The sequence below is a fragment of the Polypterus senegalus genome, chromosome 16 (assembly GCF_016835505.1).
Source record: "Polypterus senegalus isolate Bchr_013 chromosome 16, ASM1683550v1, whole genome shotgun sequence".
Taxonomy (NCBI): Eukaryota; Metazoa; Chordata; class Cladistia; order Polypteriformes; family Polypteridae; genus Polypterus; species Polypterus senegalus.
The window spans coordinates 84,578,222-84,596,075 of record NC_053169.1 but is presented as its reverse complement, the minus strand read 5'-3'; the positions used below and the strand labels follow the sequence as shown (position 1 = coordinate 84,596,075).

At 40.1% G+C, this 17,854-nt stretch overlaps 1 protein-coding gene across 8 annotated transcripts in view; it reads right to left on the bottom strand.

Annotated features, from left to right (window-relative positions):
- Window positions 1-5,620: 5,620 nt before the first annotated feature.
- The window catches only part of mark1 (MAP/microtubule affinity-regulating kinase 1), a 395,537-nt gene continuing 383,303 nt past the window's right edge, over window positions 5,621-17,854 (bottom strand). For all 8 annotated transcript variants that reach the window (XM_039738976.1, XM_039738974.1, XM_039738977.1 and 5 more), the window contains 2 exons: window positions 14,379-14,423; window positions 5,621-7,617 (listed from right to left, as the gene is read on the bottom strand). In XM_039738976.1, the coding sequence (XP_039594910.1) occupies window positions 7,266-7,617; window positions 14,379-14,423 (397 nt within the window). In that variant the 3' untranslated portion in view covers window positions 5,621-7,265. The remainder of the gene's footprint in view (window positions 7,618-14,378; window positions 14,424-17,854) is intronic.

Below are 17,854 nucleotides of genomic sequence, written 5' to 3'. Positions count from 1 at the left end.
CGCTAAAGCAGTTATGGTATTTGGAATACTATGGCTGTTCCCTGGACCATTATATTGTTACGAGTTAATTACAATCAGATGCATTACACTAATAAACAATATGCGGTTAGTTTCAGTATATTTATCTGTGCGTACGCACCGTTTATACATGAGGCCCCTGGTGACTGTGGAAGGCCATTTGAGTACAGTGAACTTTTTTGAGCTTTGTGACATGGTGCGTTATCCTGCTGGAAGTAGCCATCAGAGGATAGGTACACTGCAGTCATAAAAGGATGGACATGATCAACAGCAATACTCGGGCAGACTGTGACATTTAAACAATGCTCAGTTGGTAGTAAGGGGTCCAGTGTGTGCAGAGAAAATATCCTGCACACCATTACACTAACACAAGCCTGAACTGTTCATACAAGGCAAGGATGCATCTACTGTATGCTTTCATGTTGTTGACGCCAAATTCTGAGTCTACTATCTGGAAATCGGAACAGACAACATTTTTTTCAATCTTCTGTTGTCCACTTTTAGTAAGCCTGTGCAATTTGCAGTCTCAGTTGCCTGTTCTTAGCCATCAGGAGTGGCACCCAGTGTGCTGTAGCCCATCTACTTCAAAGTTCGACGCCTTGTTTGTTCAGAGATGCTCTTCTGTATACCTCAGTTGCAATGAGTGCTTATTTATGTTACTGTTGCCTTTCTCTCAACTCAAACCAGTCTGGCAATTTTCCTCTGAACCTCAGGCATCAACAAGGCATTTTCACTTAGAGAACTGCCACTCACTGGATATTTTCCCTTTTTCGGACCAGTCTCTGTAAACCCTAGAGATGGCTGTGTGTGAAAATCCCAGTAGATCAGCAGTTTCTGAAATACTTGGACTGGCCCATCTGGCACCAACAACCATGCCATGTTCAAAGTCCCTTAAGTCACCTTTCTTCCCCATTCTGATGCTCGGTTTGAACTTTAGCAGGTCGTCTTGACAAGGTCTACATGTCCGATTGAGCTGCTGCCATGTGATTGGCAGATTAGATATGTGTGTTAACAAAGCAGTTGAACAGGTGTGCCTAATAAAGTGGCCGGTGAGTGTCTATCGTCACTTGAAGCTGCCCCTTTAATCTGTTTCTGATGGAGCCTTCTGTAAATCGTTTTCTATCTCTTTCTCTAAGCAAAGAATCATAGACACATGGAATAAGTTGTGAAGTCGTGTGGTGGAGAGCAGGACTTTAGGGACCTTCAAATCTCGACTTGATATTCATTTTAGACAGTCTAGGTGAAAAGGATGGAGGAGCTTGCTGGTGTAATGGCCTGCTTTCATTGTTCATTTTCTAATGAGATTAAATGTATTTGAATGTCTTTCATTCACCCTTTCCTTAGTTGTAAGAGTCCAGAGATTCATTTCTGTAGGATCTGCAGCAGACCAGTTTCATTTTCCATTCCAATTTCCCAGTTATTCTTAGTTTAATGCATTTACTCTCTACATTTAGTCAGTCATTGTCCAACCCGCTATATCCTAACACAGGGTCACGGGCGGTCTGGTGGAACCAATCCCAGCCAGCACAGGGCGCAAGGCAAGAACAAACCCCGGGCAGGGCGCCAACCCACTGCAGGGCACACACACACACACCAAGGACAATTTAGAATCACCAATCCACCTAACCTGCATGTCTTTGGACTGTGGGAGGAAACCCATGCAGACACGGGGAGAACATGCAAACTCCACGCAGGGAGGACCCGGGAAGTGAACCTGGGCCTCCTTACCGCGAGGCAGCAGCGCTACCCACTGCACCACCGTGCCGCCCTTCTCTACATTTATTTGGACTGTTGGCAGCCTTGAAAAACAAAATATATTTATGCTTGTACGTATATCTGTACATATTTATTGCATTATGCTTTAGTATTTTTTCTGATGTTTGGATAACCTCCTTTGTGTTTTGTTTCTCCTCAGAAAAACATAGCATTTTTTTCTTTAACAAGAGAAAATGTTATTACGTGTAACAGAAACACATTAAGAAATGCAATAGGAAATAAACAATACGCCTCCTGTCCACTGCTGTACTGATGCACATGTAGTACACGTCACGTGATGTATATCGAGACGCTCACCAACACACAGACCCATGCTTTGTTTCCACACTTTTCTTATATTTGTTCTGTTGCTTGCCCACGACAAGGAGGAATGTCAGTGCCTGATCCGTACGATCGACCCGCTGCACGTGTTACGGTATTGTCGGCTACCAGAGCACAAGGCTTACCGACTAGTGAACGGTGCTTAAAGTGCTCCTGTCTTTCTTGTCCTTCCACGGGATTGCAGTCATTCTGCCTTTTTGCTGTGCATCTTTGGGCTGTGCTGCACTTCCACACTACCAGGTACATCTCGGTGGTTTGGTCACACAGAGCAGTGTCACAATCTGGGTCAGTGGCAGATGACCAATGCAGAGTCTCATCACCACCACTTGATTCAAGTTATGCTGGCTCAGTTTCAGTTTGTTCTACAACTGGCTAGAAGCTTTTTGTTTACACCCCAATGTGGTTTTGTTTTTTTTTTTTTTGGTTGAAGGTCCTACCAAACTCATGAACATTGAAGACTTACAAGAAGAGTGGCAGAACGCACAGACACATTCAGGATTATATTGCAGCATGATGTTGGTTCACTCCCAAGATAGCAGCAGAATACTGACCCACGTGGCACTCGAACGTAACACTTTGTATGCCATCTGGTACATCTCAGCCAGGGTTCCTCCCCTGCCTTGGGTTCAGAGTCTTATTTTATGTCCTTTATACTTTAATGTTACTTTTGTTGATTATCTGCTTTGTTTTGTTTTTGCCATGTGTTTTGTGGGTGGTCCCCCAAGAGATGAGGCCACCTGCCTTCCACCCTAAATAGGCAGAGGGTCTACCCCAGTTTCTGGTGGCTCATTTCGAATGCAATTAGGAGTTTTGGTGAGTTACTGTGACTTCTGGATATTTTGAACCTGTGTTCTATTTTTTGACTTCATTTTGGATACAGTACTGTATTAACTTGGGATTGCCTTTGTGCTCATAGTATAACAGAGCATTTTGAGAAAATAAACTATATTTTGTGAAGACATGGTGTTTTCTGGGGTTTGTCGTTAAACACTACCCCTGGCAATTTTGAATTTTTGAGTTTTATGGGATGTTCATGCTTTGGGACTCCTTGTTTATATCAATACGAACTACGCTGATACACCTTCAGACCTAGTGTATTCATCTAAAGGAAGCCGATTTCTTAGTCAGGATCCATGAGCTGGAGGAGGGTAACAGTTTTGGATGATGGCGTTTCTTTTGCTCAGGTTAAAATTTGGTACCTGTTAAAGTGGTATGTTATCTGGGCAGTAGGAAGCTCTGCCACAGCCAAAACGAGTACTGCCACCACTGCTGCAACAAAAGCACCTGCCCGTGCTGGCACGTATACCGCAGTCAATGTAGAAAGAAAGTCCTATGTCTGTGCTAAGGAGAGTTTCGATCCACCTGTTCCAGGTTATTTTGCCATCTTTTTCTATTCGCTAACTCCACAGTATGCTGCTTCATCCCTTCAGTTGCTTGTGGTTGTTTGTTATTGCTGGTAAAGGTCCTGGTCTGTTTAGCTGGACTGAAGATAGTGTTCCTGGAAGTTGCTGAAAACAATGATCCTTTTGACTGTCACCAAAACTACGCCGACGTCTGTCGAGAGCAAGTTCAAGCATCCGATTATCGTTGAAGAAGTGAGAGAGAGCAAAAGTGTGGAGCCGTGAGGCGGAGACGTGTGGCACTGAGTGTTGTCAAAGGAATTTGGCTTCAGCAGGCAAAGCAACGAGCAATGACACAGAAGGGTCTTGGAAATGGGCATTACAAAGAAGGAAAGTACGAGGGGGAGTCAAGCTAAAGTTAGAAAAGGGAACGAACCTTAACAAAACCGATCATGCCGTTTCTCAATGTAGTGTCCACCCTTCTCAATGCACTTGCGCCACTTGCCTGGATTCCAGCAGAATAAAAGGTTCTGTCTTATCCTCGCAACCGCTCGTGCACCACTTTTCTTCACATCGTCATCTGTCTTGAACCGACGACCACCCAGATTTTTAGTGGTCCAAAGATGTGGAAATCACACAGCGCCAAATCTGCCGAATAAGGTGGATGTGGCAATACCTCAAAACTTCACTTTCTCCAGACAAGCCTTGGTGTTCTTAGCAGCGCGTCATTGTCTTGCAGCAGAAGGACTCCTTGAGACGGCAGTCCCCATCGCTTGGATCGAATAGCAGGCTTCACGTTGGTCTCCAGCAAGTCACAGTAACTTGCCCTAGTGACTGTAGTACCCAAAGGCATGTAGTGTTCGACAATAACTCGGGTGCACGAGTGGTTGAGAGGACAAGACAAAACGTTTTATTCGGCTGGAATCCAGAGACTACCAGGCAAGTGCATCGAGAAGGGTGGGAGACTCCATTGAGAAATGACACAATCGGTTTTCTAAAGGTTCGTTCCATTTTCTAACTTTAGCTTGACTCTCCCTCATATGAGGCAGATACCGAGTACTATACTAAAGGAACAGCAGCTGATGGAAGTAACGCACTTCTCCCAGCTAACAGAGCCGTGGCTTATTTAAAGCTCAAGACGTGCCATGACTTTGGATAGCACTGTACATATTCAAAAGCTTTTGCAGGAAGAGGAATACATCAAAACAGGTCACCTCAAGTACTACTTGGCATTTACTGTTTTTACGTAGATTTGCCAGCCAGAGTGAGGCTCGGGGTTAACGCCAAGGAGGTTAGATGGTAGTCTGTGTTTTATTTCAATCTAGTGGATAAGGGTGTAGATTACTGTAAACTTGACAATATAAAACTGCTACTGTATAAAAAAATTCTAATTACAGGGTGTCCTCGGGTTACATCTCGACACACGATGTTTTGAGTTTACAACGCTCACGCCCATAAAAACTTAAACAAATTGAGACGTGAGAAGGAATAAAGGTAAGGATATTTTTTTACACTCATTTTTTTCTGTTACTACAGTACAGTGTACAGTACAGTATATTTAGGTCCTTTTCCTGTGGCTTAGTTGTGTTTTTATGTTAAGATTATGATTTTGCAAATGCGTTAGGATAGGTAAGTGACTTAGGTTAGGGTTTGTTTCGACTTGTACCAAAATTCGGGTTACATCACTGTCGTAGGAACGGAACTGTGTCGTAACCCGAGGACCCCCCGTAGTAATTTAAGTAAAAAAGTAACTCCTAACAGTTTTCTTCTTCTTCTCATTAGTAGATTTTGTTTTATATTATTAATTTACGTTGAAACATTGCTAGCATTCTAACTTGAGGAGTCGGGGAAAGATGATCTCATTAAAAGCACTTGTGGTGTAGAAGGGGAATTTGTGTTTCATTCCTCTTATTTTCACATTGTGGTTTAGGCTTTTCCTCAGCCGTGCGGAGGGAAATTCCATGTTTTAAAACAAAAAAGCGTGTATATAATATTAAAATGAGGTAGTGCATTTCAGTTTCAAACTTACTTGCAACTTGAAAGTTTGTTTCCTCAGGAAAAAAGCGTACACACTCCTTTTCAAAAAACAGTCATATTGTACTGTTTTAATTAAAAGAAAAAGAAATCAAAGCAAAACAACAACAAAACACTTTTTCATTGTTACACTCTGTTCAAGTAAGTTTTAATATAGTGCACCAGTGAGACTGAATCAAGATGACTTGCATCAAAGGTTCTTGAATGAACTGCAGAAGGGGTGCAGGGTGGGGTGGGTGTTAGGATAAACAGTTTACCCTCTTTTTTTGTTTTCCAAGTGTCATTATCAGCTAAGGCAACAAACGTTACGTCCATTCTGGAACAGAACCATCACAGGAAGGAAGCTACATCACACACTACAATATCGTATTTACAGTCCTCATTCGGTTTACTCATGGTTCTGAAGACCGTCACAGCTTCTTATTGTACTTGTAAAGTCCTCTTTTAAATTAAAACCGCTTTATGGTCCTACTTTACACAAGAGATTGGGTGGCCCATATGTTGCTATTACAGTAATTACAACATGGAATATCATTGCACGGTTAACCTTTTAAGGTTAATTTAGTACAAAATAACAAGTATAAATGTACCAGTACTAGTGGTTTTACATACTTTTATAATCACTAATTATCAAGGAAAAAAAAAACAAACAAACAATAAAAGGCAAAAAATATCTTATTTAGAATTCTTTTGTATAAGTGAATGCCTAATAATTACAAAGCTGCACATTACGGGCATAATGTGAAATAAATAGAAGAATCTGATCAAATATTCAGCACAAGCAGGTTACAGCTGGGACGAGAAATGGCAGAGTCACTTAACAGGCACTCATGACGGCGCTTTCTGTGACAGGTGACCGATGCTGGAGCTTTGCTCCTCTTCCACCCACCGTCTGCCTGCCCGCCCGCCTGCCTGGTTTGTTACAGTCTCCCAGTCCGAAGTCTCGGCGAGGGTTGTGCTACGGTAACAGAGGTGTCACAATATTCTGTGTACCAGCCGGGTAGAGCAGGTATTACCCATTCTAGCGTGCGAAAAGAAGTCCAATTAAAATCGATACATTTCATAGGCTCGCAGGTGCTTATTGTACTAGTGTGTCTAGCTCAGTAAAGGTGCTACAATGTACTCCTGTCTTCCAATATGGACTCTTAATATATATTTAATATTGTGACAACTCTATGTATATCAAAACACATCTTTACTCAAATATCTTTTTTCAAAAGAAAATAAAAAATCTAAAAAGAGAATTTCACATATTTGAGGTAAACTAAAAAACAAAACAAACTAACTGAAATAAAATTAGGAAAGAATGTTTCAACTCAAATGACAGAGTATTAGACATTAAACATACATTTTCTGTACAGATTCAGGACAGCTATACAACATACCTGTAGATGTTAAGCTAGAAGCTTCTTTTTAATTTGTACAACTCTGTGAACACATAACTGTGGACAGAATGTACTTATATATTTACCTGTACATGTGAAAAACAAAAATCCAAAAAAAAAAAAAATAATAATAATCTTTTTCAAGCTACCGCAGTTTTAATTAATTTCACAAACAACAAAGTTTTGTTTTTATTGCAACAAGGGTCATTTTTCTAATCGCTTATCTTACATGAGGACGGCGTGGTGGGTCAGTGTACTGTGGGCCGTGTACTTGTTTTTTGTTTTCCCCTCCCACTGACTGGCCCAACACGTGTGCCGCATAACCAGTACATTCGAAACTGTATGTCATGTTTTATTCTACCCTGATCCCATTCCTGAAAGTGTTCTCATTTTACAGCTTTAGTTCATTTGCAATTTTGGATGCAATGTTTTTGAAGGCAAATGAGGTGCCAGATATCCTCTTAAAACGAACCCCATTGAGGGAAAGGCGGGGCAATTTACAGACTTCCATCTCCCACTGGACCAGGTTGTCCTGCCGAGCATCGCCATGTACACAGAAGAGCAGGAATCGCTCCCGCTGCTCATAGTCACAATTGTTGGCATCCAATACTTTGCGGATCTCTCTCATCATATCATTGGGGTCCATAGAACTAGTGGTTTTCATACTCCAGGTAAACCTTAAGGATCGTGGCTTTGAATCCTTATCTTCTTTATCTCTGTCTTTGGGTTCCCCTGAAGTGCCTCTATGGAGGTAAACACAAAAAGGTGATTACTGAAAGAAATTCCAGGTATCCGGGTCTTTACATCACTAATGAATATCTTTAGGAAAAAAAAATGCATTAGCAGTATGTGCTTATTTTTATTAGTAGTACAGTGGAACCTCGGGTCACGACCGTAATTCGTTCCAAAACTCTGGTCGCAACCCGATTTGGTTGAGACCTGAAGTAATTTCCTCCATAGGATTGTATGTAAATACAATTAATCCGTTCCGGACCGTACGAGCTGTATGTAAATATATTTTTTTAAAGATTTTTAAGCATAAAAAAGTTAATTATACCATAGAATGCACAGTGTAATAGTAAACTAAATGTAAAAACATTGAATAACATGCAGAAAACTAACATGCAAGAGTTCTACAGCAACTACAACTACAACGCTACGAACCGCTCACTGTAAACACTTTTTTTTAATGAGTTTTAAGCACAGGGAAAAAAATGAACATTTGAAAAATCCGTAATTTATACAAAAACTAACCATAAACAACCAAGAAAACTAACCTTGCATGAGTCGAGTTCTCACATGAAGGAAGTGAGGAGGAACTGGAGGAAAACAAGCCCGGCACATTCTTTAACTGCCTTCTCACGCTCTCTCTCTCTCTCGCTCACTTTCTCGTGCTCTCTCTCTCTCTTTCGCTCGCTTGCTGTCTCGTGCTCTCTTTCTCTCTCGCTACACAGGGAGAGACTGAACACGTGCGGATCTTTAAATCATCGGCGCGTATGAACCGGAAGGGAAACTGGCTTGTTCATCACCCGAATGTGTGGTCGTGAACAGATGCAAAACATTGGCGAACTTTTTGGTCGTAACCCGATTTGTACGTGATCCGAGACGTTCGTGACCGGAGGTTCCACTGTATTTGTGCCTCGTATAATTCTTTTATAGGGATGATTGGACACTACTTTGAAATGCTCAGTGCAGATGAAACTCTTCATAAGGTTACAGAGTGGCAGCACCTCTCCCACCAGCTTCAGACAGAGGGTGATCCTCGATGGGCTGCCCACGCTTACTCATTACATCACAATACCATTTAACCCAATAATGCACATTTCTGAATTGGGAGGAAAGTCAGAGTACAGTGGGTCGAAAAAGTATTCAGCCCCCTCTGGAAAGCCACTGTGTTTCCATCTTACATCATTACAACCTATAAAAATCACAAATGCAGAGTATTCCAGTGATCTTGAATTTCTCTGTGTACATATTTTGAAACATTTAGAGTTTGGTGAACTAAACAAATGTAAACTGACAGTTGTCTTGTGAAAAATGCTGTTGAAAAAGTAATTGACCCCTTCACATGACACACACTCAATACTTTGCGGCAATAACTGCTTGCAATCGCTTTGGATAGCCATCTACAAGCTTAGCACATCTGGATGGAGGCAATTTTTCCCAATCTTCCTTGCAGAACTGTCCCAACTGGCCAAAGTTTGAAGGCTTTCATTTGTGAACTGCAATTTGGAGATCACGCCACAAATTTTCAATCGGATTCGGATCCGGAACTTGGCTAAGCCACTGCAAAACCTGGTTCTTCTTTTTGTCAAACCCTACTTTGGTTACTTTTGCACAGTGTTTCGGGTCATTGTCCTGCAGAAAGTTGCAGTGCTGTTAAGAGTCCCAATTTCATGGCTGACGTTTTAAGGTTTTCTTCGAAAATCTGGATATACTTCCTACTATCCATTCTTCCTTCAATACGGACAAGGGACCCAGTAACTGCCCTAGAGAAGCAGTCCCAAAGCATGATGCTCCCCCCCCACCATGCTTGATGGTAGGTATGGTGTTTGCCAGATCATGGGCAGTCCCTTCCATCTGCCAGGCAAACGCCTTTGTGTTGAGGCCAGAAAGTTCAATTTTGGTCTCATCAGACCACAGTACATGACTCCAGAATGCTTGTCAAGATGTCTGTTAGCGAATTCTAATCGAGCTTTCAGATGACATTGTTTAGTAGTGACTTTTTTCTGGCAACTGTGCCATACAGCCCCTCTCTTGTGCACACCCACTCCAGCTGCAGATACAGAGTATTGCAGGTCACTGAGAGTCACTTTAGGATTTGCTCTTACTTCTCTGACTAGTTTTATTGACATCTTCTTTGTTATTTTAACAGGGCGGCCTGACTTAGGCCAGTTCACTATGCTTCCAGTTGTCTTCCACTTCATTATGGTGGCCTTCACAGTGGACACACTGAGGCTAAGGAGCTTGGCAATCTTCTTGGCACCACTGCCATCTTTAAACTTCTTAATCACAGTGGTTCTCAAGTCATTAGAAAGTTCCCTTGACTTCATTGTTGTCAGTTTTTGAGGTTTCACCAAATAAGCCACTTGTACTGATTTCTCAGTTGTATGTTCCTAAGAACTGGCCTAAATAATCACTTCTAGACCAGTCGACAAGCTAGAGGATTCATTGCTTGATTGTTTACACCTGTTTTCATTCCCCTTATTGCATTGTTAACAATCATACAGTCTCCAAGCTATTAGGGGTCGAATACTTATTCAACAGCAGATTTGACTGATATGTTCTGCATCGTTGCAGCACAATTTGGTTTTCAGGATTTTTTTTGTGAAAATGTATTGTCCAACAGGCCCTCATTTATATGTAACAGTATGAAACTAAAGATGCATTTTCAAAGAAAAATACAGTAATGCCTCGCTGTATTGCGCTTCAACTTTCGGCTTCACTCTATCGTGGATTTTATATGTAAGCATATTTAAATATATATCGCAGATTTTTTGCTGGTTCATGGGTTTCTGTGGACAATGGGTCTTTTTATTTCTGGTATATGCTTCCTCACTTGGTTTGCTCAGTTGATTTCATATAAGGGACGCTACTGGCGGGTGGCTGAGAAGCTGCCCAATCAGAGCACGCGGTTAAGTTCCTGGGTGCTGATTGGCTCAGCGACGGAGCGCAGAATTCAATTCCGCTTTGCGTTAACCAGGCAATCTCGTCTTGCTCATTCAGCATCAACGTGTTTCGCTGTGTAAAGAGTTAACTTTCGTCAATGAGCTGCTCGATGCCCACTTCGAAACGCTGCGTGACGAAGATTTGGCCGAAATGACCAAGTCAGTGAGCGAGGAAGATAAGGAACAAGAGGACCCAGCACACGAAGAAGACACCGGCCTAACTCTCGAGTGTCTTGCGACCATTCTACGAATGGCAAAAGATCTCCAGACATTGTCTGAAGAATGGGACCCGCAAATGATTTGTTCTTTGCAATTTTGAAATGCTGTTGACGACACCATGGAAGTGTATAAAAACCTCCTTACACAAATGAAAAAGCAGCGCCAGCAACTGCCCATCACAATGTTCCTTACTCGCAAAACATCACCTAGTACGCCTTCAGTGGAAGTAGTAACTCCAGACGACAACGGCGGTGCTACACAATCGCCTGAAGAGGCTCCTTTAGAAGAGCTGTAATGCTCTCCTTTGTTAAAATTAAACTCATCGTTATCGGACAAGTCGTCGTGTCACTGTTGGTGAGTACCCATAACTAATTTTCTACATACTTAGTACATGTACGTACGTTTAGTGTAACCGTACACACATTTTACTATATACAATTTTTCTTGCATTGTACGTATTTATTACTGGTGGCCTGTCTATCATAATGGCTGTAACATATGTGGTATCGGAGACGCTCGATATCTTTAAAATAATATTTAGGTTTTACCGTATATAAACAGTGTGTTTGCATACATAATTTCAATGAATCTTAGCTAATATCTAAGCGAATACAAAGGGTTTATGCTGTATAACTGTGCGGGAAAAGTTTATAAGAGTGTGGGAGAGTTTATAAGGGCTTAAAATATTTAAAAACAACCATACTGATTTTCACCTTTCGCGGGGGGTTCTGGAACGCAACCCCCACGATCGAGGAGGGATCACTGTATTACAGGAAATATAAACTTTGTTTAGAGGGTCGAATAGTTTTTCAACCCACTGTAGCTAAAAAAAAACACATATGGTGCTAGAAAAATGTGTAACACTCACACCGACGTTAAAACGGATATAGATCTCTAGCAAGACTAATGACGCTGTTACCCTGCAGATAAAAACACATACTAGCATCTAAACGTTGCCAACATGGGCTGTGCTTTGGGCTAAACATCTGTAATAAATTCCAACTGTGACATGCTCAGCATGGTGACGCAGTGGTAAGCACGGCTGCCTCTCTGAGGCACATGCTCAGTTACTGTGCACTTCTGAATGGACCTACTGAATGTGCTGAGAGATGGACGGCATTGGCTTCTGCCCTACATCTCACGCCCTGTGCAGGAGAAAGCTTAAAGTATATAGTTAGCATTTCTAGAAGTTAAATATTTACAATTACTTAATCCTAAAACAATACTAGGGACTGAGAGGTCAAAAGAGAAAACAAACAAGGTTTTAACTAGCTGTTGTAATATGCATTTGATTTGTAAAATGGGTGAATAATTCTGTGAAGATGTTCAGATGAAGCAAACATAGAGAAACTGGGAAAAGAATCATATTTAATAGTGTAGTGTTTTTGGGTGTGGGCTGATTTAGATAATTAAACCTTTTCCCTGACAATCCCATGATAAATGTAAATGAGAATAGAAGATGCATAATTCAAGAAATCCCATTACTTGCAAAAGTATCTTTTACCTGTGCAAACTTGACATGTCCTAGTTGGTTTGATCTATGCTGATATTTCAGTTTGTTAGCTGCTACATGACAGAACTGGAGCGATGCTGATGCACATTTATTTTTTCAGCAAGTTTGAAACAGAGAACAGTAAGAATGTACTTGATTACTGAATTCAATTTCTCAATTTTCAGGGACACAAGAGGCCCGAGCTTTTCTTGTGAGCATCGACTGTAAAACAGGAATCATCCCTGGATGGGAGCTCAGACCACTGCTGGGTACACCCCTACTGTTTATGCCTTTTTAATCAAGTAAAGCAAAGAAGAAGCAATCTCTGATTATGCCTTGGAACAATTGTGAGATTTACCATATGACAGAGGTAAGTCAACTCTTAGGCTTCTGCTCACTTGATAGGCTTTGTAGCTGATCCTGATACATAATAGCAGGTCATTTTAAGCTAACCAAAATGGGATTTGGCACTGTAACAATTTCACAGGTACAATGCAAACAAAAACTTTAAAAACATACTACAGTAATCCCTCCTCGATCGCGGGGGTTGCGTTCCAGACCCCCCCCGCGATAGATGAAAATCCGCGAAGTAGAAACCATATGTTTTGTATGGTTATTTTTATATATTTTAAGCCCTTATAAACTCTGCTGTTTATAAATATTCCCCGCAGAGTTATACAGCATAACCCCTTTGTATTCTCTTAGATATTAGGTAAGATTCATTGAAATTATGTATATTAACACACTGTTTATATACAGTAAAACCTAAATATTATTTTAAAGATATTGAGTGTCTCCGATATCACATATTTTACAGCTTTTACGATAGACAGGCCACCAGCAATAAATACGTACAATGCAAGAAAAATTGTATACAGTAAATGTGTGTGTACAGTGACACTAAACGTACGTACATGTACTAAGTACTGTAAGTAGAAAATTAATTATGGTTACTCACCAACAATGACTTGTCCGATAACAATGAGTTTAATTTTACTGCACAACAAAGGAAAGCGTTACAGCCCTTCTAAAGGAGCCACTTCAGGCGACTGTGTAGCACCGGCGTTGTTCTTCTTCAATCCAAATCCCTAAAGCAGATTCCATCCAGACTACTGCCTTATTACATCCACTTACAACTCGTTTTGCACCCTGGTTAAAAGGACACTGCGGCCGTAGATCTTGTATTCCTTTCCTACTTTTTAAATAAAAGAATCGTAGCCTTCAACAAATCCAAAAGCGTTTACCTTTTCGCAATCATTAACATCTTCCGCTTTGCTTGGGCACGGCCCCTGAAGCAGTAGCAGATCGTTTTGGAGCCATAATGAAGGGCTTGACTATGCACAAAGATAAACACAAAAGAGCACAACTCTTTACACAGCGAAACACGTTGATGCTGAATGAGCGAGACGAGACTTCCTGGTTAACACTGCATTCAGCACGCAGGAACTTAACTGCGTGCTCTGATTGGTTAGCTTCTCAGTCAGGTGCACTTAACTGCGTGCTCTGATTGGTTAGCTTCATTCACATGCTATCCGCCAATAGCGTCCCTTGTATGAAATCAACTGGGCAAACCAACTGAGGAAGCATGTACAGGAAGTAAAAAGACACATTGCCCGCAGAACCCGCGAAGCAGCGAAAAATCCGCATTATGTATTTAGTTATGCTTTCATATATAATCCGCGATAGAATGAAGCCGCGAAAGTCGAAGCGCGATATAGCGAGGGATTACTGTAATTAGATAATGAGTGCACAATACGACACTAATTTGTATAACAGAAACAGAACCAAGGCAATATCTGCCCAATAATTATTGTTACACTGTGGCCATAGAGTCCCGCTTCAATTCACTTACATAATGTATATCCTAGGTAACTGACATTACCCGCACATAAACTCCAGGAAAGGTTTCCTGATTTTAATAAAATTCATTGGTGGTTCATCATATATTATTCACCAATGCATACAGATTATTGGCTTTAACTCCCATGAAGCTATATGACATTTTCCTGCTGTGTCCTCCAAAGAAATGGTTGGTGGAGTTTCTTTTATATTCTACCGCAGAACTAGTTGTGAGTTTGCTGTCTCGTAACTTATAAGTTAAGCATCATTTGCAATTCCCTCCTACCTCAACATCTCTGTTCTCCCACTGGCTTCACTTTCTGCTTGGCTTCTGAAAGAAAATGTCGATAAAATAAAGATTACTACCGTATTTTTATTACTGTGTTTAATATGAATGTATACACAACTAAGAGGAGTCTGTGAGAAACTCCTGAAAAAGAAAGCATTTTACTTGTAGAACACAGTCTATAAGTGAGCTTCTTAAAAATGTACATAGCATTTATCACATTTACTGATTTAATTATTAGCATTTAGAATCTTGGGATTATATCTAGTCATGCTCAGGATTACATAAAGCAAAAACAGTACAGTATTTGTCTGATCAAACAAGCATAACAAGTTAAATGTACAACAAAAACAACACTGCACAAAGACATCTGTAAAACATACACTTTTACAGTATGAAACAATGAAACAATTGTTAGTTGAAGTCTTAATTTGCTGAGAACAGAAAAAAAAAACACAACAGAATTGTGGGATGTCGAGACCCTTTCCATTTCAGCCTTACCAGTACACTAAAGTTCCACTAAAAGAAGGCACCAGCCTGTTTAGAGATAATCTTCATACTTGCACTAAAATGCCAGACAGGGCAAAGGAAGTTGCTTAATATATTGTGAGTGTTAATTCTAATCAGTTTATTCGTAATTTATTTTACATTTCTGTATCCTCAGTAAGACCTTACTGTAATTGTGTAATAACCTTTTTTTATTATTTTAGATAAAGATTTTATTAGGGATTATAACATGAAATTAGAAGAATGAAACATGCTTGCAACTGGCAATGTGTGCATCCAGACTGAGATACAACCTCTGTACAAGAAAAATGCGTCACAACCTAAGCACAAATCTGCTGCTGGCAGACAGAAATCTGCTTTAGCTAAGAGACCGAACCGGCAGCTCTAATTTCACTGACCTGGGTTCACGTCTCACCTTTGCCATCTCTGGAAAGACCACAAGAGAGATTAGGAGCATCACTCCGAGCAATTCCTCATTATCTCTATGTTCATTTGGTCTAATAAAGGACAAAACAACTTCTTATTTGTGGAAAAATGATAAAGTTTACCTACAGATGTAAATAATATTGCATATTTTATGTACGGTATACATATGCAGTGTATTTCTAATAGCAAATCTGATAAACAAGAGGACACCATTCAGCTCATTATGTTCGTTTGGTTATCTAATTAAGTCGTTCCAGTGTTACAAGGTGTCAAGGCTTCCATTTTAACTACAAGACTTGATAAGACTGTTCCAGGTTCCAACAACTGTTTTCGTGAGGATGTGTTTCCTAACTTTAGTCTAAAATGTACTTCCACCAGTGTCTTTGAGTGTGTAGTTCAGTATTTCATCAAAAAAATGCTGATATCTCAATTATACATCAATGCCTTTTTGAAGACTCAAGATCAAAGACCCTCACAGCCTTCTCTGTTCAGGACTAATTTTTTCAACCATGCAGAGCAGTAATAGCCATTTTGGGTCAGGACACTCTTGGCTACTTTTTTTTTCTGCTCAGATTCTAGAACTGCTATATCTTTTTGTAGAGAACTGCATTCTGTACTCCAGATGCAGTCTCGCTAACGCATTTTGTAGTCTGCACGTATAGTCCCTTTACTTATATTCATCAGTTGCTACAATATAACCTAATATTTTATTTGCTTTTTCATCTGCTTCTTTAGTGTGAGAATATAGCAATATAAACCCCAAAAATCATTTTTTAGAGGTTACTTCCTGTAAGACAGCATTGCCCATCTTGTATTTATAATTAAAAAGCATAGAAAGTTTTGTATTTACATTTATAAAGCATAGAAAGTTTTGTTTCAACATATGAAGAATATCTGCACACAACAGTATTCACATATTGCATAGAATTTTTAAAAAATGGAAAGCATTCCATATGTCAGGCATACATTAACAGATAAAACAAACTCCTAATACAGTAGGAGTATAGGCCTGTCAAATGTACAGAGTGCAGTGAAAATCTTACCTACATGTCCAAACTACGTCCATCATGTATTTAGTTATATAGTTTATTTAGTCATAAATACCCCTTCCCCTTACATCTCTTAAATCATTTATAGATAGTTAAAGAAAATTTTTTTGTCAGGTGTCCAGAGGCACTTCTGTTGTTTCGTAGGATTTAATGGATCTATAGTTACAAAAGGAAGACTTATTCATATCAATGAAGATTTAAACTTCATATTTTATTGTCTTCAGTCTCTTTCTAAACAGATTTATTTTCCGAAACTGATACTTTACTTCTGAAAGCTGTACACATATTCCTTCACGGTATCAGTAATTTGTGGTATTTCAATAAAATTCCCTTCCCATTATTTAAATCTGAAAGAGGTATCTGATCATTAATGCTGGTATCAGCAATATTAGCCTTGTTTGGATGAAAAGTCAAAAGATATTTGTGTGAAACACATGCATGCCCACTTAATATCATACCCTAGGTCAGGGGTCCTCAATCCCAGTCCTGGAGAGCCGCAGTGGCTGCAGGTTTTTGTTCTGACCTGGTTGCTTAATTAGAAAGCAATTCTCACCAATAAAGCACTAACAAGCTATGAAATTAAATTAACTCTGCTATGTCAGGTCATTCTCATATCCTAGATTTTCTTTCCCTTTCTATTATGCAAATGATTTGAAGGCTAAAATGGACGAGTAATTCTCAGTCCCTCACTTATTTCTCTTCATTTTTCTTCCAAGTATTTAATTAAACCCAATAGTGCAGATAAATACACACAGGTGTAAATGGAAATAAGCTGCTGCTCTCTCTTGTCATTTGCATGTTATTCATAATAAGGAGCAATTAAAATAGCTGTTTAAGACAAAATTAAGCAATAAGGGCTCAAAATCACTAAAGTGAAGCAGAAGTGTTACTTTAGCAATAAGTGCTTTTTATTAAGCAACTGGGTTGGAGCAAAAACCTGCAGCCACTGCGGCTCTCCAGGACCGTGATTGAGGACCCCTGCCCTAGGTTTATTGCAGAAGTGCCCAAGATGTCGATCGCGATCGACCGGTAGATCACAAAGGTAGTGCAGGCAGATTGCATTGTATTCAAAAAGAAAAATTTTTAAACGTTAGTCTTATCATATATCCTCCCTATGGCATTTGCCACTTGATTGACATACATGGCGGCCAGTCTGAGATCTCTTTTCTTCTAACACACTGGTCATCCCGCACGCACGATCAAACGCACAAGCTACTGCAAAACTCCGGCTGTGATCTAGTTAGCCTTCCAATTTTGATTTAAAAAAAAAATTGTTTGGGGAGGGTATGGGCTGGATGTGGAATTGGAAGAGGATTTTTTTTTTCTCACAATGTCACAATCGAAGTGCGTTTGTTTGATCTGTCAATCTATCATTGCTATTCCAAAGAAGGAAAATGTGGAAAGGCACTTTCAAACTGTTCATAAAAACTACGAAACTGACATCCTTCCAAAAAGCGATCTGAGAAAGAGAAAGGAGAGGGAACTAAAATCGCA